Source organism: Eptesicus fuscus, chromosome 1 (genome assembly GCF_027574615.1).
Source record: "Eptesicus fuscus isolate TK198812 chromosome 1, DD_ASM_mEF_20220401, whole genome shotgun sequence".
Classification (NCBI taxonomy): domain Eukaryota; kingdom Metazoa; phylum Chordata; class Mammalia; order Chiroptera; family Vespertilionidae; genus Eptesicus; species Eptesicus fuscus.
The window spans coordinates 108,241,563-108,266,621 of NC_072473.1; the positions used below are offsets into that span (position 1 = coordinate 108,241,563).

Below are 25,059 nucleotides of genomic sequence, written 5' to 3' on the forward strand. Positions count from 1 at the left end.
CCAGGTCGTGGGCCTGCCTGAGGCGTCTGGAACCTGCACCTGTGCCTGTAAAGTCAAAAGTTTGGTCTTATCAGGAGAGGGCCTGGAGAAAAGAAGGGGGAAATGACATTCAAGTTATTACAAATCTGGTATGTAAGAGAGGAGCTTTCTTCCATTTTTGTGATTTCAAAGGACTGCATCTTTAGTGAAGGAAGAGTTAAAGGACATTTTTTTTGTTGCTCTAGGGGTAGTGGTAACAGTGTTAAGAGAACTGTACTGACCTTAAGCCTATGCCAAAAGTTACCATAAATACTCAGCTCAGGAAAGTCAGACAGTTATGGAAGAGAACAGGTTAATAATTCCAAGGATGAGGTAGATTCACTGGCTTTTTTTTTTTTTGTCTGTGTGAGAGAGAAAATTTATCTGCAGTGAATTAGAGGATATGATTTGAAAAGTGAAACAAAACCAAAAGCCTGTGCTCTTTGCTAGTTAAAATGTTTAAATCTAGCTGTTGAGAAATGTGTTAATGGGCAAAAAGCTGTGTTTTCTTAGGAAAAGGTCATATTTAATTAACTTATATTAAAAAGGTCATATTTAATTAACTTTCTATCTCTCTCCCTTTACAGAGGAAGGGAGAGAGATAGAAAGTTAGAAACATCAATGAGAGAGAAACATCGATCAGCTGTCTCCTGCACACCCCCCACTGGGGATGTGCCCGCAACCAAGGTACATGCCCTTGACCAGAATCGAACCCGGGACCTTCCAGTCCGAAGGCCGACGCTCTATCCACTGAGCCAAACCGGTTTCGGCTACACACATATACTTCTTTAATCGAATAGTATAAAAGGGAACATCTATAATGAAAAGCAGGAAATCCCTGCCCATCCCTCTCAACTCTTGGTTTTCCAGCCCAGAGGCAAAACTTTTACACATGTCTGTTTAGTGGTCACCTCAATTTTAATAATATGCTCTTATTACTATTTATTGTTTTGATGACATGAGGTATTTTCTGCTTATTTCCTGCTGTTCCCTCCACTCTCCTCCTCACTTCATATGATTATATCATTATTTTTAACTCTAAATCTGTCTTATTCTTTTTTAATTTTTTATTTTTCAATTACTATTGACATTCAATATATTAGTTTCAGGTGTACAGCACAGTGGTTACGCATTATATAAGACTAGTGGCCCATTGCACGAAGATTCATGCAATAGGCCTTCTTTCCCCTGGCTTCCAGCACTGGTTTTCCTCCGGCACCCGGGACCCAGGCCCTTGCTCTGGCCGCCACCTTCCGCCTTCGCTCCAGCAGGAGTCTGCTTGGCCGGAGTACTGCTCCTGTAGATCCCTTCGCCCCCCGCCCTCCCTCTCATAGCAGGTGTCCTGCCCTGCCCAGTTGCTCTGCGCCTGGAGCGGCTGGGCGGTGGGGCCGCCACCATCTTTGTCCTAATTTGCATATTCCCTCCTGATTGGCTGGTGGGTGTCGTGGAGGTACAGTCAATTTGCATCTTTCTGTTTTATTAGTGTAGATATAAAGTGATAAGTGATCTCCCCCATGTCCTTTGAACTACACCCTATCTTTGAACTACACCCCACTTCATGAGCATAACACCACTATTTTATTTTCTCCCCTCTGCCAATACTGTCAAGTTGGTTATTGTCTGTTCCATAACTGTAATTATGTTTTCCCTTGAGATTTACTCCAAAAATGGAAAACCATAGCTAATATTTTCATTGTAGTGATCATTTAAATATTGTTCACTGAATAGCAAAGTCTAATGCTATGACTGTGTTTTCTCATCTGTGACTGCAGTCTTAATTCATGTGCCAATGTTCAAGCAGTTTTCCTTTTTCATACTCCTGGCAACTGTTCAAACCAAGCCACATTTGAAGTTGTTTCATATGTGAAGCATGCTTTCCATGTACAATTTGAAATGTTTGTTTCCCTGTAATTTCTGTTTACCATTGTTTTTTTCTTTGAGGATGAAGCAAATGTATGAGTTTCAGATCATGTCATTAATTGCTCCACATTCTAATTCCATCTGTCTACGTTTAGAATTCACTTCATTCAGTTGGAAATCTATTTACTTATTATTCTAATTTGGAAGTTTGGCCTCCTATTTGACCATTCTTGCACAGTTGACCTTTAAGTTGTCAACAATCTTTTTTTTTCCTTTCAAAAAGGAATGTGCTCATTGTCATTGTCATTGTCAAGGAATGTGCTCATGTTCCTGTGCTCATTGTCATTTCCTAAAGGTCATGCTGCTTTTGTTTCATGGTTGCAAGACTTTCTCATATTTCTGAGGTTTTTCAGATTTTTAAGTTCTTTTCTGTTCCTTGAATTATCTAGTTCCTTGCCAGTCAACATATAGTTATATCTTGGGGTGTTTTTGGTTATTTTTTAAGGCTTTCCATAAATACTGATTTCTAGAGCCCATTTATATTAAAAGATGAGGCACTGACTGGAAAGACAAACCGAGAAGTCTGTGAGTGCGAGCTGAGCTGATTGCTTTGCTTTAGGGTGGGTGAGCTGATGAGTGGAATTTAGTCATCCTGAGGAGGGTCTGCAAATGCCACAAAGTTACTTAACCTAAATATGTACCCGCTGGTGAACATTGAACATCACGGAGGCCATGATGTAGAAGTAGGGGAAGTTCATGCACAGCCGCCAGGCCAGGTCAAAGAAGGTGAGCAGCATACACTTGAGCCCATTGCAGAAGTCGTCGTAGGAGCCGTGGGCCGCCACCAAGCGTGAAAGTTGCACCGCTACACCGGACAGGGCCGAAGCCACTGCCACTGTTGGTCTGGGGAAGCATCCCATACAGTACCCAGAGCCCAGGGTCTTCATCCAGCTCTTTGAACACACCAATCGACCAACGGAGGGACAGACGCTGGGGAGAATCCTTGTGGGATGCCAACTGGGCTGCTCTCCTTCCCCTGAAGCACTCCAGGCAAGGCAATCACGGGAACCCTCTTGACAAAGTTTGGGGACCCTAAGGGTGGGGCTGGGTGGGGTGCCAGAGACCAAGGGAGCCACAGGACGGGGAGGGGTAACTGGAGAAAGGTGGAGGTGGGGTAAGGAAGCAAGATGGAAGGGGGAAGGAACACGTGGCTTATCCGGGTGAGCTACCTTTCTGAAGCTGGTGGTTCATTTTCATTTTGAAAACAATTTACATTTTAATGGAAGCAAAATGAAACGTGCTCAAAACATTAGAAAATGTCCCTCATAAACACAATTTTGAGGCCCTTGGAAGTGTGAACCCATTTCTCATTGCCTCAAATCCCTTTAGGAACTTTTCTAATCCCCAACTATGGGCTAATCTACACTAATAAAAGAGTAAGATGCAAATTGACCATACCTTCGCAACACCCACCAGCCAATCAAGAGTGAGTATGCAAATTAACCCAACAAAGATGGCGGGTTAATTTATATACACAAGCGCCGAGCTGCTCCAGGCCTCTGGGTAGTGTGGGAAGGTGGAAAGGCAGCTCCGAGCTGGAGCGAAGGCGGTGCCGGCAGCCAGAGGAAGGAAGGCCCGTTCTTGCATGAATCTTTGTGCATCGGGCCTCTAGTACAAATATACAAAAACCTACTAAAGTTTTTTCAATTTTAAAATGTGTGCATTGTTGTAATGATTCAAATGACTTCTTGGTTTTGTTTTAGATCTTTAATATTCTTCTAATGCAAGCATGTCAAACTTGCGGCCCGTGGGCCACATGCAGCCCACAAGGAATATTTTTGCAGCCCAGCCAATATAACGGTATGTAAGAAACATTTTAATAAAAATTTTGTAACTTAATGTTTACAATATCCTGTTATACATAATTATTAATAATGAACTACAACGTTTGCTAATGACTGATTACTATAATCGTGTTGCATTCATTTCCCTTATGCGCCATTTCTCTCCACTAATACTAGCAGTGAATATTTTAGCAGCCAATTGCCAGGTCATTAGTCATGGACTGACTTGTTTGGTGTGTGCAACAGGAAATATTTCGCTTTTGGAGAACAAGAAAAATAGATTTATTTGTGTTATACTTATTTTTTTTTTCCATGCTTAATCGCTTGGGGTTTATTTTGACTGTTTGGGATTGAAACACAAAAGTAACAATGGCACACACAGGATAGTTTAGGGTCAACTTCTTCTCCCTCTTTAAAGAAGTCCAGGGCTGACACCAGCTCTCCCATCATCAGATACCAGTTCTGTATCACCCCCAGAGCATGGCACCCCTCCTTACTTGTGGAATGTGGCTGCCAGATCTCCAGCCATCACACGCCCAAATTCTAGAAAATAAAGGGCAGGGGGGGAGGGTATACTCCCTTGCCTTTTAAGAATCCTCTAGAAGTCTCATACAGCATTTCCACTTACATTTCATTGGCTCAATTTAGCTGCAAAAGAGGCTGGGAAATGAGTTTTGACCAGGCATAGCTCCAGGGTGGCATCTGCTCACACGAGACTCCTTCACGGGGCAAAGGGATCCTTTTCACCTTCATCTGTGTCTTGGGTGCCTAGCACAGTTCTGGCACACAGTGGCACTCAAAGATACTCTCTGAATGAATAAAAAAGGGCCAAACTTGAATAATAAATTATAAGGACCTGGAATTTGTCATCATACACTATGGTGTCATTTGTACAATGTTGTCACAGATGTGAAGTCACAGGCCTGGCAAGTTAAGTCAGTTCTCTATGGTTACCTGGCCCAGGGCAGTCCAACATTTGAGGCAAAAAATCAGGGATGGGGGACGGGGAGAATTCAGTAAAAATCTCATTTATGTTTAAACATTTAATTTTAAGCTGATCTCACCACCAAGGCACTAACCACACACTAGAAATTATTCCAGCTATGTGCAAGACAGTCCGAGAGGCTCCTGGCTACCACTCCATGTCCACCAAACTCCAAAGATAGTCGCTGATGAATTTCTTGGAGAGCCGGGTTCTGTCCAGGTGAATGGGCTGGGCCACGCTGGGGCCACGCTGGATGCTTTTGATCATCCCTGGTTCACACTCATAATCCCACTTAATTTTACTAATTCGGTGATAAAGTTGAACCACATACATGGCTGTAGGGATGGTGACCGCTGTGTCATCATCAACTTCCTTCTCTTGTGTCCTCAATCTCCCTGAGGTCCTCTAGCTTCCTGGTGAGCTGAAGGAGTCTGGCCTTCAGGTGAGTGTCCTCCTCGCTGGCCTTCTGAAGTTTGGCTTCAATCTGCTGCAATTCAGCACCCCCCTGGCATGCCTGCTCCTTCGCATCAAGAAGGCTCTGGGCCACATCCTTCTTTGCTTTGAGGATCTTTCGCAGCTGCTGCTTGGCACCCTCTTGCCTCTCTAGCAGCCGCTCCATCATCTGCCCGTAGAGCCGCAGCAGCCGCCACTGCTGCGCAATGTGGTTGGCGCCCAGGAGACTCAGCAGCCCTTGGCACAACTCCTCCATGTCGCGGAAGGCCACCATGACTCGCGTTACACTTATTAATTTGTGCAGTTATTCAGTGTTTGGTAAGTTAATGTTCAAGAAAAAATATTAATTTTTATTAGAATGTTCTATTATTTTATGTTAACAATTACTCATTTATTTCAGCCCTTTGTATTCAGCATGTCTCTATCGAAATAAACCCACGTTTCTATGAAAATTGAAGCTTTTGTTTTTTTGTAGCCCACATAAACTTGAACCTTGTTTATTTGGCCCGTGTTAGCCTTTGAGTTTGACATGTTTATTCTAATGGGAAAAGTTACACAAACATAAATTGTTAACTGCACAAACAATTAGAACATTTGAAAGCAAATTCCCTGCATAACTTCACATTTCACACCCAACCCTCCACCCCCCCACTGTGAAAACAATTCCATTTCCTGCATGTATTTTCAGACTTGATGTTGATGTATTGCTGTTGCTCTTATGTCAGTAATATCCACCTGCCTCACTCTCTTTGACAACTGATTATTACACCTATATATGTTGACTAAAATTTTTCAGTAATTAACTAGTCCCCTATTGATGGACATTCTGAATATTTCAAATTTTTTCTATGCCAAAAAATTGTAGTAAATCATTGTACACATGAATTTACAAGTTGCAGAAGAGTATGAATAATATGATCCCATTTTTATTTATAAAAACAATCATGTAGACATATATTTAGTGTGCCAGGTTAAAAAGTTTTACTAATAATACATGTGGTCCATCAAAAAAAGTTTATAGAGACTAAGGCTCTATATAACATTGTGTGTTCATCTTGGAATTTTTCCCAATATGATATCAATAATTATATTTAATTATTCTCATTTGCATTTTTAAAATTATCAGGAAAGCTGAGCAACTTTTCTAAATTTCTTAATTTTTCTTTTAATATATTTTTATTGATTTCAGGGAGGAAGGAAGAGGAAGTGAGAGGTAGAAACATCAATGATGAGAGAGAATCATTGATCGGCTGCCTCCTGCATGCCCCCCGACTGGGGATCGAGCCTACAACTCAGACATGTGCCCTTGACCAGAATCAAACCCAGGACTCTTCAGTCTGCAGGCCAACTCTCTATCCACTGAGCCAAACTGGCTACGGCTAAATTTTTTAATTTTTCAATATTGTTTTACTGATTGTAAAATATTATAAATATATATTATGAGTAAAGTAACATTTTTAGGATCATGTTACATAGAGCAGAAAGAGTTCATCCACCTACTACTAGCAGAACCAAATATTGAGAACTGAAATGGAGAAATATTTTGATGAATAGTACTATCCAGGATAACATAAAGCTGGCACTCCTTGAGAATGGTATGTAGGTTACGTATTATGTAGGGCAAAACCACAAAACACTGTGGATTAGAGGTTCAGAGTGTGCTGGGAGCTGATTGGTCAGAGGTGAGGTACGGGTAATAAATCATTTTTTTAGGTCTTGTGAACAGCTTTTCTGGCTGCTAACGGGTTGGAGAGCTGAAAGCATGATACAGATAAGACTTACAGAAGCCACAATGGTGTGGTGGGAGTCAGCTGATCAGACTGGAACAGCAATACTTAACCTCAAAAAATATCAAAAGTGATGACACCATCGGTAGCACTGAGGGGGACAGTCAAAGGTCTAATGTAATCAATCTGTCAGGAGCAAGGATGGTCAATACTCTAATGTGGCCTTTGTTGTAAGACAAACGCCAACGTTGGGCAAGAGTCACAAGTCTGGAATGTAGTAATGGCTTCTGCATCAGAATCAGAGTTTTCTACTTTGTGCCCAGTCCCTGATAGCAAATGTGTTGCCATGTGTGATGGCAATCTGGGCAGTGCAGGCTTGATCAGTAGTTTGATTTTAGATGGTCTCATTAGAGAACAGACCTTTATTGTGGACATTGTGAGTGAACCAGATAGTACCATCAGCATCCACACTTTATTTCCAGTTTACTAGTATGATCCCCAAAAGAGGTGTCTTTAATCTTCAGTCCGTAGTCTTTCAAGTGGCAGATCAAATGGCAAAGCCATTGGCAACAGCCCCAAGGTCAGTAAAAATATAACAAGTTTCATTAAATGGAAGGTTGGCCACACTTATGAGAACAGCCTTAAGTTCTGCCCATTGAGCAGAATATGATAACACTGTAGCTAAGGGTTGTTAATCTGAAATTCTGACAGTCAACCACCAGGACATCACCTATATAGTGGAAGATTTGTATATCAGAGGATAAAGGCACTCACACTAAATGCTGCCACACACACACACACACACACACACACACACACACACACACACACACGTAACAATTATTTATCAGGGAAGTTGGTCCAGCTAGAACTTCTCTACTTGTGTCAGTGCCCTGAGTGGGAGAACTCTCTGACACTTGATGAGCATTTATAGTACAAGCATTTAACATACCCATTTCCTTATACATTTTCACAATAGTAGATTGAATTGGCACAGAGAGCCCCATCCACAATGTCACTTAACTGTTCCTTTGCTTGAGAATTTTAGTCAAACCCTGTCAGTTGAGTCCAGGTAAATGCAATTTAACCTGCACTTCAGAAGTTAACAGTAGCTCTGGGTAGTTCTAAGCTGGGGAGGAGAGAAGAAGAGGAGGGGAGAAGTCTGCAGGGGGCCAGACTAAGGGAAAGGCTGGAGGCTTTTTCTTCTTTGTCTCCTAGCCTCAGGAGGTACCATACTTGCACATCTGCCTCCTCCCCCTTGTACCTCCCAGAGTGCCAGGGCACAGGGAGTCTTCCTTTATGCCTCCTCATAGACCATAGCTCTACCCTGGAGACCTCAAAGCCATTGGCCACCTCTGCTGGGTTCAGTGCCCTCTTCTGCCATAATACCAGGCAGGATGGTGACTTGAATACCTGTTTCTAGCAGTCATAAAAGTTTAAGTGCCTCCCAATGCAAGTTTTCCTGCATACTCTTTCTTGTTCTTTAAAGCAGCTGAAATCCTGCTAGAAGAAGGAGGGCATTGAGGGGTTTGGAGGGAGAGAGCAGCTCTGCATCAGTAAACAAGACTTTTCATTTTCAATTTGGAATGGCTGCCCACTTGGGCTCAACAAGTGAACTTCTAATATTTTTCATTACCTAAAGCTATACATCTTTATTTCTGACACCGTTTATTTCAGCTTTGGTGACTCCCTGGACTCACCAACCAAAGTCATATGTCTTTTTAACTAGGGCCGTAGGGAATGGCTGTTCATTGTCATGATAATATCATTGTTATGATAACATTTTGTCCTTTACTCAAGCAGAGGAGAAGGATCTAGAAGTAAGGTAAGAAACTCAGAAAAAGATCTGATTTGTGGTGAGGGTTGGGAGGAATTGAGGAAGGTGGTCAAAAGGTACAAACTTCCAGTTACAAGATAAATAAGTAGTAGGGGTATAATGTACAGCATGATGTCTATAGTTAACCACTGTCGTATGATAGAAAAATTGAGTAAATCTTAAGAGTTCTCATTACAAGGAGAAAAATTTCCCCATTTTTTTTTTAAAATTTCTTTATTGGTTATGGTATCACATAATTGTCCTCATCCCCCTATTCCCATTCTGAACCCCTCCCCACGTATGCCCCCACCCCCCTGTTGTCCGTGACCACTGGTTAGGCTTATATGCATGCATACAAGTCCTTTGGTTGCTCTCTCCCCCTTTCCCCCACCCTCCCCTGCCTTCCCTCTGAGGTTTGACAGTCTGGTCGATGCTTCCCTGTCACGGGGTCTGTTTTTGTTCTTCAGCTTATGTTGTTCATCCCATTTCTTTTTATTGTATCCACGTGAGATGATAGATGTTAACCAAACTTATTGTGGTAATCATTTCAAAATATATGTAAGTCAAACTTTTATGCTGTATACCTGAAACTCATACAGTAATGTATGTCAATTACATCTCAATAAAAGGGGGAAGGAGTAAGATACCCAGTGGAGGAATATTACAACAAAGCCTGGATGAATTTTTGTGTGATAATTGAAAATGCCCTGGAGAATGGTGACTTCTGAAATGGATACTAAATCACAGAAAAGTAGGTGGTTGAGGAGAACTGTTGCCTAGAAGCTAAATAGCCTACGTATGTGGATACCTTTCCCTTGAGATGGTAGCTACTGGTAAAGAGAGAGAGGAGTATAAGCATAATCCAGGGACACAGACAGTAGTGGGGTGAGGGCATGTGCTGGGGAGTGGGAACGGCTCGGGAGAGGTCAATGGGGGAAAAAGGAGATATATGTAATACTTTAAACAATAAAGAATGAGAGGAGAGGGAGAGAGAGAGAGAGAGAGAGAGAGAGAGAAGAAAGAACTGAGGTACCAATCAGGTGGCTTGTTTCAATCCTATGTCTCACCACTTAGCCTCTAACATTCACTAACAGGTAGGACAGTAGGAGATTATTTTATTTATTTGTTATTATTATTTTAAGTGGCAGATTCTTTACACCTTCTCACTTGCCCACTGTTTGTGCAGAAGCATTGCCTACTGGAGCCCAGAAAGTCTTCTCACATTCCCTAACCTGGCTCCCATCCATATCTCCAAAACTATCAAGCACTATGCAAAATCTGAGATTTTATCCTACTTACAAACTATCAAGTTAGCCTATTATTGTTTCATGGATACTGGCAGAAGACATAAGTCTACAAAATCAGAGACAAGGCACTTTATTATTCACTATAAAAGTAGTAGCCAGAGGGTTTGTATAATGCTTATGTCAGTCTCCATGCATCAAAGTCCCAAGGGGGTGATACAAAGGGCCCATCATGGGTGTCTGCACACAAAGTGGACTGTTTTATAAGAGAATGTCGAGGTACTGAAAGGTTAACATGGAAGGTTAGCATTGTGACAGGTGTGCAGGCTAAATAGCCATCTCAGATGGTGGTTTAAAAAATGAATTAATTCAATGAAAGGGGATGAGGGAGGAATATCCAAAGGGAAGGGCTGCACAGCACCGAGCCAAGGGGACATTGGGTCTATGATGGCAGCACCCAGGAGCCTGAGTTTCATCCTTATATGCAGTCACTGGCGGGAAGCTCTAGTGTTGGTGCATCTGGGGGCTGAGCTGGTGGCCTTGGAATGCTGATGGAATGCAGGTGTGTGATCTGGTGTCATCAGGACAGTTTCAACTCCTGGTGTCCAGCAAATCGTTCCTGGTCTTTTGTTCTCCTGTGATGGGAAGCTTACAAATGGCTGTTAAGGATTGTATTGCTCAATAGTCCTAACATTTCCCTCCTCTTTCTATATGTTAATAATTATTCTTAATCAAGGCAAAGGTCTCTATCTTTTGTGGTCATCCTAGAACTTTCTGCATGTGAAGGCATTCTGGCTGCTACTCCAGCCTTGTGTCCTATATTAGTCTGCTCAGGCTGCCATGACAAAGAACCTCAGACTAGGGGGCTTAAACAACAGAAATTTATTTTCTCACAATTCTGGAGGCTAGAAATCCCTTACCAGGACATTAAACTCTGAGTGCGCCTATGTCAATGAGTTCTCCCCTTTCTACCCTTAAATTCGCCCCCTGGCCAAACCTGACTATCCAAGCATCCTAAGGTACAGGCACTTCCAATCTTAGCCCCAGGCCCAAGCCCAATGCTGCTCATTCCCTGCTACACTCAGTGAATAATGAAAAGTCAGCTGGGAAACCACTATTTATGGAAAATTCAAGGGCTTCTCAGGGCTTCTCAAGAGGAAACTATGGACCCCTAAGAATTGGGGGTGGGGGGGCTTAATATCATGATGAAGTAGGACATGTTTCCTGGTTTAACTATATTTTCCAAATGTTAACACTTTTAATAAGAAATGGGATTAGAATATACTAAACTAGAGCAGCTTTGCCCCCTGGTGGCTCATTCAGTAATTGTCTGCCTTTAGTCTATGGGAAGAATGTCATTTGCTCAGATTGAAGAGCATATGTCACTGTAGGCTTTAATCTTTTTTTTTTTGTTTGTAGACTTTAACCCTAAAGCAATACTTTCAAGATTCACAAATTCTTTGGTAGGACAAGTTGTTGCAAGGAGTGGTCTTGTGGAACTGTAATTGTTACCTTTGACTGTATGACATAGTATGCTCTCAGCTGACATTAAGACCCACAGAAACACGAAAAACAGGAAGAGGAAAACATGTTAATATGTTCCAGGAGCAGCTAGACAGCATTAATAGAGTTAAAGGCAATTCACATAATAAGCACATATTTGCAATACATATATCTAAAAAAGGATTTTTTTGTCCAGTGTATATAAAGCATTCTTTAAAAGAAATTATAAATAGCAAAACACTGGAAAATAATAGAAACATGAACAAAAGATGTGAACAGGTATTTCCAATAGGCAGTAAACATGAAAACATATTTACTTTCATTACTCGTCAGGGAAGTTAAAACCACAATGAGATATCAGAATGGCTAGATTAAAAACAAGAAAAAACACTAGGTGCTTATGAGAATGTGGAGCAGCCAGAATGCTCATATTCTGATGGTGGGAGTATAAATTTGTGCAAGCACTTTTGAAAACCACTTGAAATATCTGAACAAATGAATTCTCTATAATCCAGCAATTCTACTCCAAGGTCTAAACAGAAATATATGCATATGTTTACCAGTAGACATGTTCAAGAATATTCATAGGAGCACACTTTGTAATACCCCAAAACAGGAAACTTATTCAGTTGCCCATGAAAAGTAGAATGAATAAATTATATATAATCACATAATGGAATATTAAACAGCACTAGGATAAATGGACAGGATATGAATCACTCCCACAAAAATAATATTGAGTAAAGGATGACAAATGTATAAGAAACATATGGTCCAATTCTATTTCTATAAAGGTAAAAAAAAGCGTGCAAAAAAAGTAAGAATAGTGGTTACTTTCAGTGGGTAGTGACTGGAAAGAGGTCCGAGTGGGACTTCTGAGGTGCTGGTAATATGCTGTTTCTCAATTTGGGAGCTGCTTATTATACAGACAGGCTCAGCTTTTGAAAATTCATGTACTATACCATTAAGACTTGTGTTCATTTCTGCATGTCTGTCATGAAGCAATTAAAATGTTTAACTCAAAGAAAGTGTAAGAGCTGAAACCGGTTTGGCTCAGTGGCTAGAGCGTTGGCCTGTGGACTGAAGGGTCCCAGGTTCGATTCCGGTCAAGGGCACATGCCTGGGTTGCAGGCTCGATCCCCAGTGGGGGGCGTGCAGGAGGCAGCCGATCCATGACTCTCGCTCATCATGGATGTTTCTCTCTCTCTCTCTCTCTCTCTCTCTCTCTCTCTCTCTTCCTCTCTGACATCAATAAAAAAAAAAAGAAAAAGAAAAAAGAAAGTGTAAGAGAATAAGGTGAATTTGTATATGGTCTCTGGGAAAAAATTTTCAAGTATAATGGCAACATAACTAAAAAAATAAACACTAATAGTTTTGATGAGTTAACCTTTTGAAGTTTGCACATGTCCAAAGAAATTTATTGAAAAAAAATTGAGAAAATATTTTCCAGAACATTACTAATGTTTACTGTGTTCAATTAATAAAGACCTCGTATAAATATATTTTTACTAGAAAAAAACTGTGCAAAGTTAATTTACAGATTATGGGGAAAGATGAAAGAAAAATAATAAGGAAATTATGAAAAAGCCTACTAGTTATTGGCAAAGAAGTAGAAATGAAATTAATTATTAGATTTTTTTTGCTTACCAGATACAGTGATTATTGAATAATTACTTTTAGTGGGGATGTAATGATATGAATTGTGTTACACTCTATTATTAGCGGAAGTGGAAATTGATATAATCGTTCTGGAAAAACATCTGAGAATGTTCATGGCTTTGATACAATTTAGTTTCTAGAAATCTAACTTAAAGTATGAGCACAAAAGCAGATATACATATGTAGGGAAAGGTATAGTACAACGTTCCTTAAAACAGCAAAAGAATTAGAAAAAAATTAATATTTCCAACTTAGGAATATTTGGTATATTATGGTATATCCACACTTAGATGTGCACACATTAAAAATTACATTTTGTCTTGCTGCTTTTAATATTCTCTCTTTGTCTTTTGCCCTTGGCATTTTAATTATGATGTGTCTTGGTGTGGTCCTCTTTGGATTCCTGACAAAAATCGTACACCTATGGATGAGGACGTGGGGAGGGGGTAAGGGCAGAGGGTGGGGTGGGAACCGGGTGGAGGGGAGCTATGGGGGGAAAAAAGAGGAACAACTGTAATAATCTGAACAATAAAGATTTATTAGTTAAAAAAAAATTACATTTTGGCCCAGCCAGCATGGCTCAGTGGTTGAGCATTCATCTATGGACCAGGAGACCACGGTTTGATTCCCAGTCAGAGCACATGCCTGGGTTGCGGGCTTGATCCCCAGTGTGGGGCATGCAGGAGGCAGCCAATCAATGATTCTCTCTCATCATTAATGTTTCTATCTCTCCCTCTCTGAAATCAATAAAAATGTATATATTTTTAAAAACATGTTTTGTCAGAAATTTTTAGCAATATAAGGTTAATATGATATAAAATTGTTGAAAAGAGCAGGATACAAAACCATATTAAATTATAACTATGTAATATATGTATGGGTATATGTATAATATACACTGAGTGGCCAGATTATTATGTGTTCAGAGATCATAATAATCTGGCCACTCAGTGTATATATTATAGTATACATATTATGTGTGCAAATATAATGTATATATACATTATATCACATAATTATATAAATATTGTTTATTATACATATATGCATAATGTACATATACCCACACAGATTTATATATAGAGAGAGAACAGAAAAGGTTAACAATCTCGTAGTATATTAGTCTTTTTTGGACTGCCATAACAAAATAGCACAGACTGGGTGGCTTAAGCAACAGAAATTTATTTCCTCACAGTTATGGAATTTAGAAGTTGGAGACCAAGGTGTCAGTAGGGTTGGTTTCTTCTGAGGCCTCTCTCCTTGGCTTGCACATGGCCTCCTTCTCATTGTGCCCTCATATAATCTTCCCTTTGTGCATATGCATCCCTGATGTCTCTCTGTGTGTCCAGAATTCTTCTAAGGATACCAGTCAGACTGGATTAGGGCCCGTCTTAATGATCCCATTTAACCTTAAGCACATTTTAAAGGCCCTATCTCTGAGTCATATTATAAGGTGCTAGGGGTTAGGACTTCAATATATGAATTTGGGGAAGGACACAATTTGGACCATAATATGTAGATAAGAAGTTTTCTACCAAATACAGCAGGGAGCACAGAAGCAGTAGATGCTGCATGTGATAAGGCCCAGGCAGGTCAAGGAGAGGAGTGCCTTGATCATCCCTGGAGGTTAGTGTCACCATTAAAGGAAAGGAAGAAAGGAGTGGGAAGGAAGCCTGAGCAAGGATCAAAGACCCAATCATCACTTCAAAGTCACATGGCTTTTTTATTTCCTACAAACAATTGCATAATCATGCCTGTGTAAAACATGTAGGAAGGAAAAATGAATTACGATATTTATTTTTTATTATTTATTTTTATTTTATTATTTTTCTTTTTTTATATTTAGAATTTACTAAAACAGAGCAGCTGTTGCCCCCTGGTGGTTCATTCAATAATTGTCTGTGTTGGAGTGAGTAAATAATGATGCCCTCCACTTTGGCTGCAGAGCAGGTATTAGTGCAATCTTAATTCTAGGGCCCAATGTAAGGCTCACTATATCTCTGAGTACAGCAAAGGTTCTGAAATTCTAAATGTGACAGTTCTTATCGTGTGACAATATGCTCTCAGCTGCTGTAAGACAGAGGAACACCTACAGCAGGAAGAGGAAAATAGGTTCCAGGATTGGTTGGGCATTTATGGCAGGGCCTCTGCAATCAGAGGGCTAAAGAGGGCAGGTAATTGGAATTGGGGCGGGGGCAGTCCTCCAGTTGGAGAAGAGGGGACACATTGAAGTGAGACTCAAGGGGCAGAATGGATTTATTTACTCTCTTTGGGGTATCAATAAGAGGGTGAGCATGAAGAGGACTTAAGATGAGTGGGAGAAGATAGTACAACCAGCAAGAGGGCCAAGATTAACAGAGTAGAGGGAAGAGAAGCAGTTCAGTTGTAGGTCAGCAACTACTCAAGCAAACCAGGCAACCAAAGCCTTCCCATAGACATGTCCTACTTCATCATGATATCAAGCCTCCCCCCAACCCCCAATTCTTAGGGGTCCATAGTTTCCTCTTGAGAAGCCCTGAGAAGCCCTTGAATTTTCCATAAATAGTGGTTTCCCAGCTGACTTTTCATTATTCACTGAGTGTAGCAGGGAATGAACAGCATTGGGCTTGGGCCTGGGGCTAAGATTGGAAGTGCCTGTACCTTAGGATGCTTGGATAGTCAGGTTTGGCCAGGGGGCGAATTTAAGGGTAGAAAGGGGAGAACTCATTGACATAGGTGCACTCAGAGTTTAATGTCCTGATAAGGGACTTCTAGCCTCCAGAATCGTGAGAAAATAAATTTCTGTTGTTTAAGCCCCCTAGTCTGAGGTTCTTTGTCATGGCAGCCTGAGCAGACTAATATAGGACACAAGGCTGGAGTAGCAGCCAGAATGCCTTCACATGCAGAAATCTCTAGCAATGGTTAATAGGCATTGTATTCTTAGGGACAAGAAAGATGAACAGCCAACTAGGGTGACAGTTGATTTATGTACTCCCTAGAAGTTTATAGCTGGGGAGTAAAGGGCTAATATCAGCCACTACAATGGAAAATCATGATCCTTCATCCAGTTTCTAATCTAAATTTATTCACAGATCTAGAGTCCAGCAATTGAAAGGAAGGCTTGATGCTCTTGGAGAACTCCATAATACCACTGCAAGTATGTATAATAAACATTTCCCCAGTGCTTCCCCAAATGTGGCAATGTCCATTTCCTTTCAGTTATATTGAAAAGGAAATTGAGCCCGGCCGGTGTGGCTCAGTGGTTGAGTGTCAATCTATGAACCAGGAGGTCAGGGTTTGATTCCTGGTCTGGGCATATGCCCGGATTGTGGACTCGGTCTCCAGTGTGGGGAGTGCAGGAGGCAGCCAATCAATGATTCTCTCTCATCTTTGATGTTTCTATTTCTCTCTCCCTCTCCCTTCCTCTGTGAAATCGATAAAAATAGATTTTTTTAAAAAGAAAGAAAGAAAAGGAGGTTGAAAAAAGCTGGTCATTCACCAAGGCCAGTACTCATAGGTAATGGAAGACAGAGAAGCTGAAGATGGAGACAGGACAGCAATATGTTTCTATGGACTGAATGTTTGTGTCCCACCCAAATTCATATGTTTAAGGTCCCCAGATCATCAATGTGATGGTATCTGGAGGTGGGGCCTTTGGGAGGTAATTGGGATTAAATTAGTTCCTGAGGGTGGAGCCACTATGAGATTAATTCCCTTATAAAAAGAGGAAGAAACATGAAACCCCTCTCCCTCCTTCTATCCCCTCCCATCCCCTTCCTCCTCTTATCCCTCCCCTCCCCTCCCCTCCCCTCCACTCCCCTCCTCTCCTCCTTTCTCTCTCTGGACCAAGAAAAGGCCATGTGAGCACATAATCAGAGACAGAGCCCTAATCAAGAACCCAGTCATATTGATCTTGGACTTCCAGACTCCAGAACTTTGAGAAATAAATTTTTGTTGTTTAAGTCACCCAGGTATTAGTTATAGAAGCCTGAACTGGCGAAGACAAATGTCAAAGTAAGAAAACTCATCCAGAAGCCCAACATCACAGTGAGGCCATGTGTCAAAGCCAAATAATAGCCAGGAGAATGGAAGTGGACATAATTCTGGTCAATTTTGCCACCCAACTGTTTTAGCTCAACATGTGATAACTTAAAAATTATTTGCATAAATTCCTGGGAGCTTGGTAGAGTAGTAAAGAAATTTAAAGTTGTCTGGGGACATTCTTGATTTTTGAGGGGCTGATACTAAAGGAGGGCACTTATCCTTTTCTACCACTGCATCAGCAGCAGAATCCTGGACTATACAAACTTGAGTGTTGACCCCCATTTGCATTCCTTCTGTTCTTACATTTTTTGGAATGATGCCATATTCTAGTGATCCAACTAGCCAGGAAGTATTATCATTGAATAAAACCACCTTGTTATTTAAAAATGCAAGAATTTGAAGAAAACAGACCTCTAGCATTAAGAGGACTTGGATTGGTCAATATATTAATCTAGATAAAAGAGATTATAAATAGTGACTATACCATTTTGCAAATTTGTATCAACCTAACAAGGTTTAATTGCATTTCTTAGCAACCATCTTTCAACACAGAAAATCAGGCCTAGTGAATCCTGAGGAGACAATCTTTGCATTGCTTTGGCTGCACCTGTGAAACTGGATGAATTTAAAGGATGGTGTTGATCCTGGTTTAAAATCTTCACAAATGAATGCTGAATGTTTGCTATTCATTACAAGAATGCTCTTAAGAAAGGAACTTTAGTACTAACATTAATGAAATTCTTATAAGTACTTTCGTAAATTATAACCCACGTAGCAAGAAGCTTAGGGAGGAGATTTCTTTCTCTTCTAGGGCTATAGTCACCATCTGTTCAAGATTATTGTTTTCGCCAAAACCGGTTTGGCTCAGTGGATAGAGCATCAGCCTACAGACTGAAAGGTCCCAGGTTCGATTCCGGTCAAGGGCATGTACCTTGGTTGCGGGCACATCCCCAGTGGGGGGTGTGCAGGAGGTAGCTGATTGATGTTTCTCTCTCATCGATGTTTCTAACTCTCCATCCCTCTCCCTTCCTCTCTGTAAAAAATCAATAAAACATATTTTTTTAAAGAAGATTATTGTTTTCTATCATGGAACAGTTTTGTTATGTACATAAACTGGGCAGCACATTATTTTTTAAAATTTTATTTATTTATTTATTTATTTTATTTGTAAAAATCTTTATTGTTAAAAGTATTATATTTGTCCCATTTCCCCCCCCCCATTGACCCCCTCCAGCCCATCTCTGCCCCCTACCCCAGGCCTTCACCATCCTATTGTCTGTGTCCATGGCTTATGCATATATGCATACAAGTTCTTTGGTTGACTACCTCCCTCCCTCCCCCACCTTCCCTCCGAGATTCCACACTCTGTTCCATGCCTCCATGACTCTGGATCCAGTTTATTTTGTTAATTAGATTCCACATATGAGTGAGATCATGCAGCACATGATTTTTTAACTTACCAACTCAATACTGAGTTATGCCCTCATACTGAGGTGAAAGCTTGGGAAGCATTTATGTCAGATCTCAGGGCAAGGTATATTTTACTTCAGTGGAACCACATAGACTGTGAGGATCTGTGAAGCGAGCTGGAGTCTTCCTGTGAGGAGCAAGGACAGCACAAAGTGACAGATGTAGCTTTGAAGTGCCAGATAAGGAGGCAGCTTTAGGATGGGGTATGTGGTCAGAGTATGTTGAGGGCTTCCAACCTGAAGAGATAAGAAGCATATTGGCCGAAACTTAGAGCAGGGAATGAACTAGAACATTCACAGGATTATTCTGAGGAACCAAAGCCCTCTTAGCTAAAGAGGGAGGAAGGTCAGCAAGTGGGGAAAACACAGGGACCTAGCAGTTATGGTGGACACCCCGGAATCTCCACTAGAATCTCATTGCTACTACAAGATGATTCCTCTCCCTTCTCCCTGACACACAAATATAAGGAAGTCCAGTGTAGAAGGAAGGAACGTAGGTTTTAGAGTTAAGCAGACCTTTTTGCAAGTCACAATTCTGTCATTTATTTACTTGCTCTGTGACCTGGAACACATTACTTGCGCTCTCTGATCTTTAATTCCCTCATCTATAAAATAGGAATGATAAGAGTACCTACCTTACAGGATGTTTTTAGGATTAATGGATGCAGTACAAATGTAACAGTTTATTGAGTTGCCTCAATTCATTGGGATACATACATAAAATGGTTTCATTTTATTGCTCAACTGCGCTGTAGCACTGATGGAGGCATAATACTACATTCTGCTGAGGTATGAAACTTTTTGCCCCTATATTGTGATAGTTTTTGTCAAGCCCATGGACCTCAATCTTATCTATCATTTTGGGACAATTTTCCCCAGGTATGCAGACATATGCCATATATACCTTACCTACTCCTCAAGAATCAGGAAATTGAGGAGCCTGCTCTTGCCCTTTCTACACCTGGAAGATCCCCAGGCCTCCATCTCTCCCACAGCACTTTCCTCTATGCCTCAACAGCATCAGGCACAGTGCCAGTATGGTAGCTTTGCAACTTTCAGAGAAAAGACAGGCACCAGTTCTCATTTTAGTAAGATAGTGGGTCACATTTAGCAACCTCCATTTTTCTGAGTGATTCTCTTAGAGTTTCCCCTCTCTTGACTTGGGGAAAAGAAACATTATACACCCCAGACTAGACCTCTTATATCAACTGGGAAGTTGGTTTTTCCACAGCAAGATCTGTTGGCTGGTGTCTGGCCCTAAGAGTTGCTGGTCCTCTGAACTTAGAATATAGGGTATTGAGAATCTTTTGCTTACCTATAGAGACAGAAACCATATTAGTGGTTGTCAGAAGCTCACATTAAGGGTTGGGGGATTGACTATGGAGGGACATGCAGAAACTTTTGGAGGTGGTGGAAATATTCCACATCTTAATCTGGTGGTGATTGTGTGATATAACTCCTTGAACTGCACACCTAAAAGGAATCATTTTTACTGAATCTAAATTATCCTATATAATAAAAGCCTAATGTGCTAAGTGTCTGGTTGTCCGGTCATCCAGTTGGCCATTCAACCAATCAAAGTGTAATATGCTAATGATATACTAAGGCTGCTCAACTGCTTGCTATGACATGCACTGACCAACAGGGGGCAGGCACTCTGACCAGTAGGTTAGCTTGCTGCTGGGGTCTGGCCGATTAGGACTGAGCAAGACAGGCTGGACACACCCTGGAGCCCTCCTGCGGTCTCTCTCCAGCTGGCCACCCTCCCACATCCCTCCCCGGCCCCAATAGTTCACTGGTGGGGTCCCTTGGCCTGGCCTGTGCCCTCTCGCAATCTGGGACCCCTCGGGGGATGTCAGAGAGCCAGTTTTGGCCCTATCTTGCAGGCCAGGCTGAGGGACCCCACTGGTAAATGAATTTGTGCACTGGGCCTCTAGTCTATATATATAAAAAGCCAGTGACTGAAATGGCCATAATGACCTTAACGACTGGTTGCTATGATGCCCACTGTGGCCAGCAAACCAACCCGATCAGGGCATGAGGCTGGCCGGCCAATCTCATGGCCCCTCCCCGCTGCTGGCCTGCTCCTGATCAGACTCTCCCACCCCAATAGGGGGTGGGTCTGGGCAGCCAACCTCCTGCAGCCCCTACCTCTGCTGTCCCACCCCTGATCGCATCCCCCATCCCAATAGGGGGCAGGGCTGGCCAGCCAACCTCCTACAGCTCATCCCCCCCAGCTGGCCCCACCCCTGATTCCCCCCACCCCCAATAGGGAGCAAGGCTGGCCCGCCAACCTCCTGCAGCCCCTCCCTCCACCTGGCCCTACCCCAGATTAGCACCTCCACCCCATCAGGGGTAGGGCCCACTAGTCAACCACCCATAGCCCCTCCCCCAGGCTGCTGGCCCCCGATCGGCACCCCACACCCCATTTGGGGGCATGGCCGGCAAGCCCACCACCCCAGCCCCTCCCCATGGCTGGCCCTGCCCCCAATCAGCCCCCCAACCCCAATTGGGAGTGGGGCCCACTGGCCAATCACCCACGGCCCCTTCCCCCAGCCAGCCCAGCCATGATCAGGCCCTGATTGGGGTGGGCTGGCCAGCCAACCTCCTACCATCTTCTCCAACTGACAGGCCCACCCTGATCCACGCTGATTGGGGCCGGGCTAGCTGGACCCCACCCATGCATGAATTCGTGCACTGGGCCTCTAATAATTTAATAAAAGGGGAAAACCAAGAAACAGGAAAATCTCTTTGGCACCTAAATTTCTTATCACAAGGTAAATTGTTTAGTGCTTGGCACACAGTAGTCAATAAATGGTAGCTGTTGGTTCTGGTGTGAGCTAGCTCTGCTGGTGCTCTGCCAACACTGTCATAGTCACAAAATTATGCATCTAGTCACCCCATTGATACCTTCCCTGGGCTATCCTGTTATCCATGGTTGCTAATATAGAACCATTAATACCTGCACTGATGAGGTTCCTATTCCTGTGGGCCTTGGGCAAAGGGAGAGTCTGCTTCAGCATTCCTGCTCTGAGTCCCTGAAATGCTAGAGCCATGGTGGAAGGGGAGAATCCCTCCAGAGAGGACCGAGTTACTGACCACTGAGAAAATCTGTCCAGGACCTCCATGGACATTGGCTACGTTGGTACTTTGAGCTATATTCTCAACATTGCTTCTCTTGATGTCCCTGCAGAGAAGCATGACCTCACCCTGAGGCCGACTCACTTATCCTCAGTCCCAGAAACCCTATATTTGGCACAGAAGAGACAGTGAAATAAAGCAGGAAATACAGGTTTGTTTTTTGTTGACTGCTGACTCAAGATAGCAGCTGATAAGGCCTTAATGTATATGCCTCCTTATTTTCATCAGAAACTTTTACATATTTTTTTTAAAAAGAAACTTTCACATATTTTGTTTAAATATTTCAAACTCTTGCCTGGCTGATGTGGCTCAGTGGTTGAGCATCGACCTATGAACCAGGAGGTCATGGTTTGATTCCCGGTCAGGGCACATGCCTGGATTGTGGGCTGGATCCCCAGTAGAGGGCATGCAGGATACAGCTGGTCAATGATTCTTTCTGATCATTGATGTTTCTATCTCTCTCTCCCTCTTCCTTCCTCTCTGAAATCAATAAAAACATACTAGAAAATAATAATAAATATTTTCAAATTCTTGAGACTTGACACTTTGAAAAGAAGGCCTTGAATAACAGTTATAGAGTAAATGAGTGACCATCTGGCAAGGAGTCTGTAAAAGTCAGATGTCAACTGGGGTCACCTTGTCATTTGAGATTCCCATATAATTGGCTTAATCCCCTGTCCCACATCCATAAGAGCCCTACCATGTGTTTGGAATTCTGAGGAGAACCTGATTTTCTCCTAATTGCATACCTCTGGCTCTGAGGTTTTGCTTGAGCTGAAATAGCTCAGCAAACAGACGTTCCCACCATCTCACCCTTACTGCCATTGTTTTCCACATTGAAGATAGTGGAGTATCAAAATTAAAAGCCCAGCCCTGACTGCACATTTGCATTGCCTGGGGAGATTTGAAAACTTCTAATGACAAGGATGCAACTAAGTCATCAGTACTTTTTAATTTTGTTTAATTAATTAATTAATTTTTTTAGGCATCACTATTTTTATAGCTCCCAGATGTTTGTGTTGTGCAGCCAAATTTGCGAATCAGTGATTTTGAAGTTCAGACAAGCCTGGGTTTCATTCTGACTCAGTCCACTGGTTGATGATGGACCTTGAATAAATTACCTAAACTTTCTGAATCTCAATTTCTTAATCTCTAAAAGGGTTTGCATGAGGAGTCTATGAGTTAATCTCAATAAAGCATTGTGCCGGGCAGAGTGTAAGCATCTAATAAATGGAATATCTTACCTAATAATAGCCAAACATAAATTGACCGTACCTCCTCTATGCCCACCAGCCAATCAGGAGGGAATATGCAAATTAGAAGGACAAAGATGGCGGCCGCCCAGCTGCTCCAGGTGCAGAGTGGCCGGGCGGGGCAGGATGCCTGCTATGAGAGGGAGGGCAGCGGGGGGGGGGGGGGCGGTGGCACGAAGGGATCTACAGGAGCGGCACTCCGGCCGCAGCGAAGATGAAGACTGCAGAGTCTGCAGCGAAGATGAAGAGGGCAGTCTGCAGCGAAGATGGCAGACTCCGACTGGAGTCTGCAGCAAAGACTAAGAAGGCAGACTCAGGCAGGAGCGAAGGCCTGGGTCCTGGGTGCCGGAGGAAAACCAGTGCTGGAAGCCAAGGGAAGGAAGGCCTATTGCACGAATCTCTTCGTGCAACAGGCCTCTAGTGTAAATATATTTTAAAAATATATTTTTATTGATTTTACAGAGAGGATGGGAGAGGTATAGAGAGTCAGAAACATCAATGAGAGAGAAACACCGATCAGCTGTCTCCTGCACACTCCCCACTGGGGACCGAGCCCACAACCCGGGCATGTGCCCTTGGCTGGAATTGAACCTGGGACCCTTCAGTCCACAGGCCGACGCTCTATCCACTGAGCCAAACCAGCGAGGGCAATATATTTTTCAATTAGCAATAATTGCACCTCGGGTAAACATCATTGGCTACAATACTGCCACTGGGCAAAGTTTCCAGATATATTTTTTATAGGACAGCCTATTGCTATTATTTATGGTGGATTATGGGCAATGTAATGCCCTTGAAACCACAAGCCTGGGCCCTGGTTGGGTAGCTCAGTTAGTTAGAGCATCATCCCCATATGCCAAGGTTGCAGGTTTGATCTCTGGTCAGGGCATAAACAGGAAGCAAACAATGAATGCATAAATAACTGGTACACCAAATTGACCCCTCTCTCTCTCTCTCTCTCTCTCTCTCTCTCTCTCTCTCTCTCCCTCCCTCCCTCCCTCCCTCTCTCTCTCTCCATCAATAAATAAAAAAATTAAAACAACAGCAAAACCCACTGGCTCAGGAAAGCAGTGCTCTGAATGCAGGAATAAGAGAAGATAAATTCTAGCCACAAATACTAGTATTTATTGTGATTCTAACTTATGGTAAGCTTTGAGGAGACAAAGAGATGATGTGAACTAAGCTCTCCAAGACTCACAAATCTTATTGTGGAGAGAATAGATGTGTAGACAAAGAAAAAGTTCACCTTAACTTATACTACAGACAATAAATAAATTCAGACTCTGTGCTGGACTAGCCAGGAGAGTTTTCACAGAGAAGGATTTGTTTGTTTATTTTGTTCATTAGATTCCCCTTAAATAAGTGAAATTACATACAACACAATATACAGATAATGCATTATAGAATTGTACACTTGAAAACAAATAAAAATGAATTGTACACTTGAAACTTATATAATTTTATTAACCAATGTCACTCCAATAACTTAAATAAGGTGTTTTTTATTCAATAAAAAATATATGGCTAGGATTTGGACTGGCAGAGAGGATTGGGGAGAGCATATCAAAAAGAATAAATATCTAAGTAGAGATCCAGTGGCTGGAATAAAGATGGGTGGACTGTTCTGACTGGAACAGGTGGTTTGTTATGGAAAGCACTGGAGGTAAGTGTGGAGAGGCAGGATTAGGAAGAACTTGAATCTCAGATGACGGGATGTAGACTTTATCCTGTAGGTTCTTAAGGAGTGTGTGTGTGTGTGTGTGTGTGTGTGTGTGTGTGTGTGCGCGCGCGCGCGATGATTGAATCCTTTGGGCACTTACTGCAAAGCTATATATATGGTGGGGAAGAAGGTCAAGGATATGAATTAACCACATTCCTCCCCCCACACCACGGGATCTGAACCAATAGAGAAATATGCACATGAATCAGAAACAAAGTATGAATTTTGTTAATAATAAAGTTGTGTTGGAGAACATAGTATGACCCCCAAGGCCAAAATGGACGTCGTACTCTTCCCTCCTAAAATAAGACAAAATTAGCCATTTAGTTACAAGCAGGAGAAAT

General features: G+C 42.1%; 1 protein-coding gene and 2 pseudogenes across 1 annotated transcript; all 3 read right to left on the reverse strand.

Annotated features, from left to right (window-relative positions):
- Positions 1-2,567: 2,567 nt before the first annotated feature.
- LOC129149467 (small integral membrane protein 10-like protein 2A) lies at positions 2,568-2,798 on the reverse strand. Its single transcript, XM_054717717.1, has one exon. The coding sequence runs from the start codon at positions 2,796-2,798 to the stop codon at positions 2,568-2,570; it is 231 nt and encodes a 76-aa protein (XP_054573692.1).
- A 2,056-nt stretch (positions 2,799-4,854) lies between these two features.
- On the reverse strand, positions 4,855-5,434 carry LOC103300081 (kinetochore protein Spc24-like; annotated as a pseudogene).
- An 18,124-nt stretch (positions 5,435-23,558) lies between these two features.
- On the reverse strand, positions 23,559-23,719 carry LOC114228192 (U4 spliceosomal RNA; annotated as a pseudogene).
- Positions 23,720-25,059: the final 1,340 nt, after the last annotated feature.

Excerpts from the sequence above, each read along its gene's own strand:
- LOC129149467 (XM_054717717.1), bottom strand. The coding sequence starts at position 2,798 with ATGGGATGCTTCCCCAGACCAACAGTGGCAGTGGCTTCGGCCCTGTCC.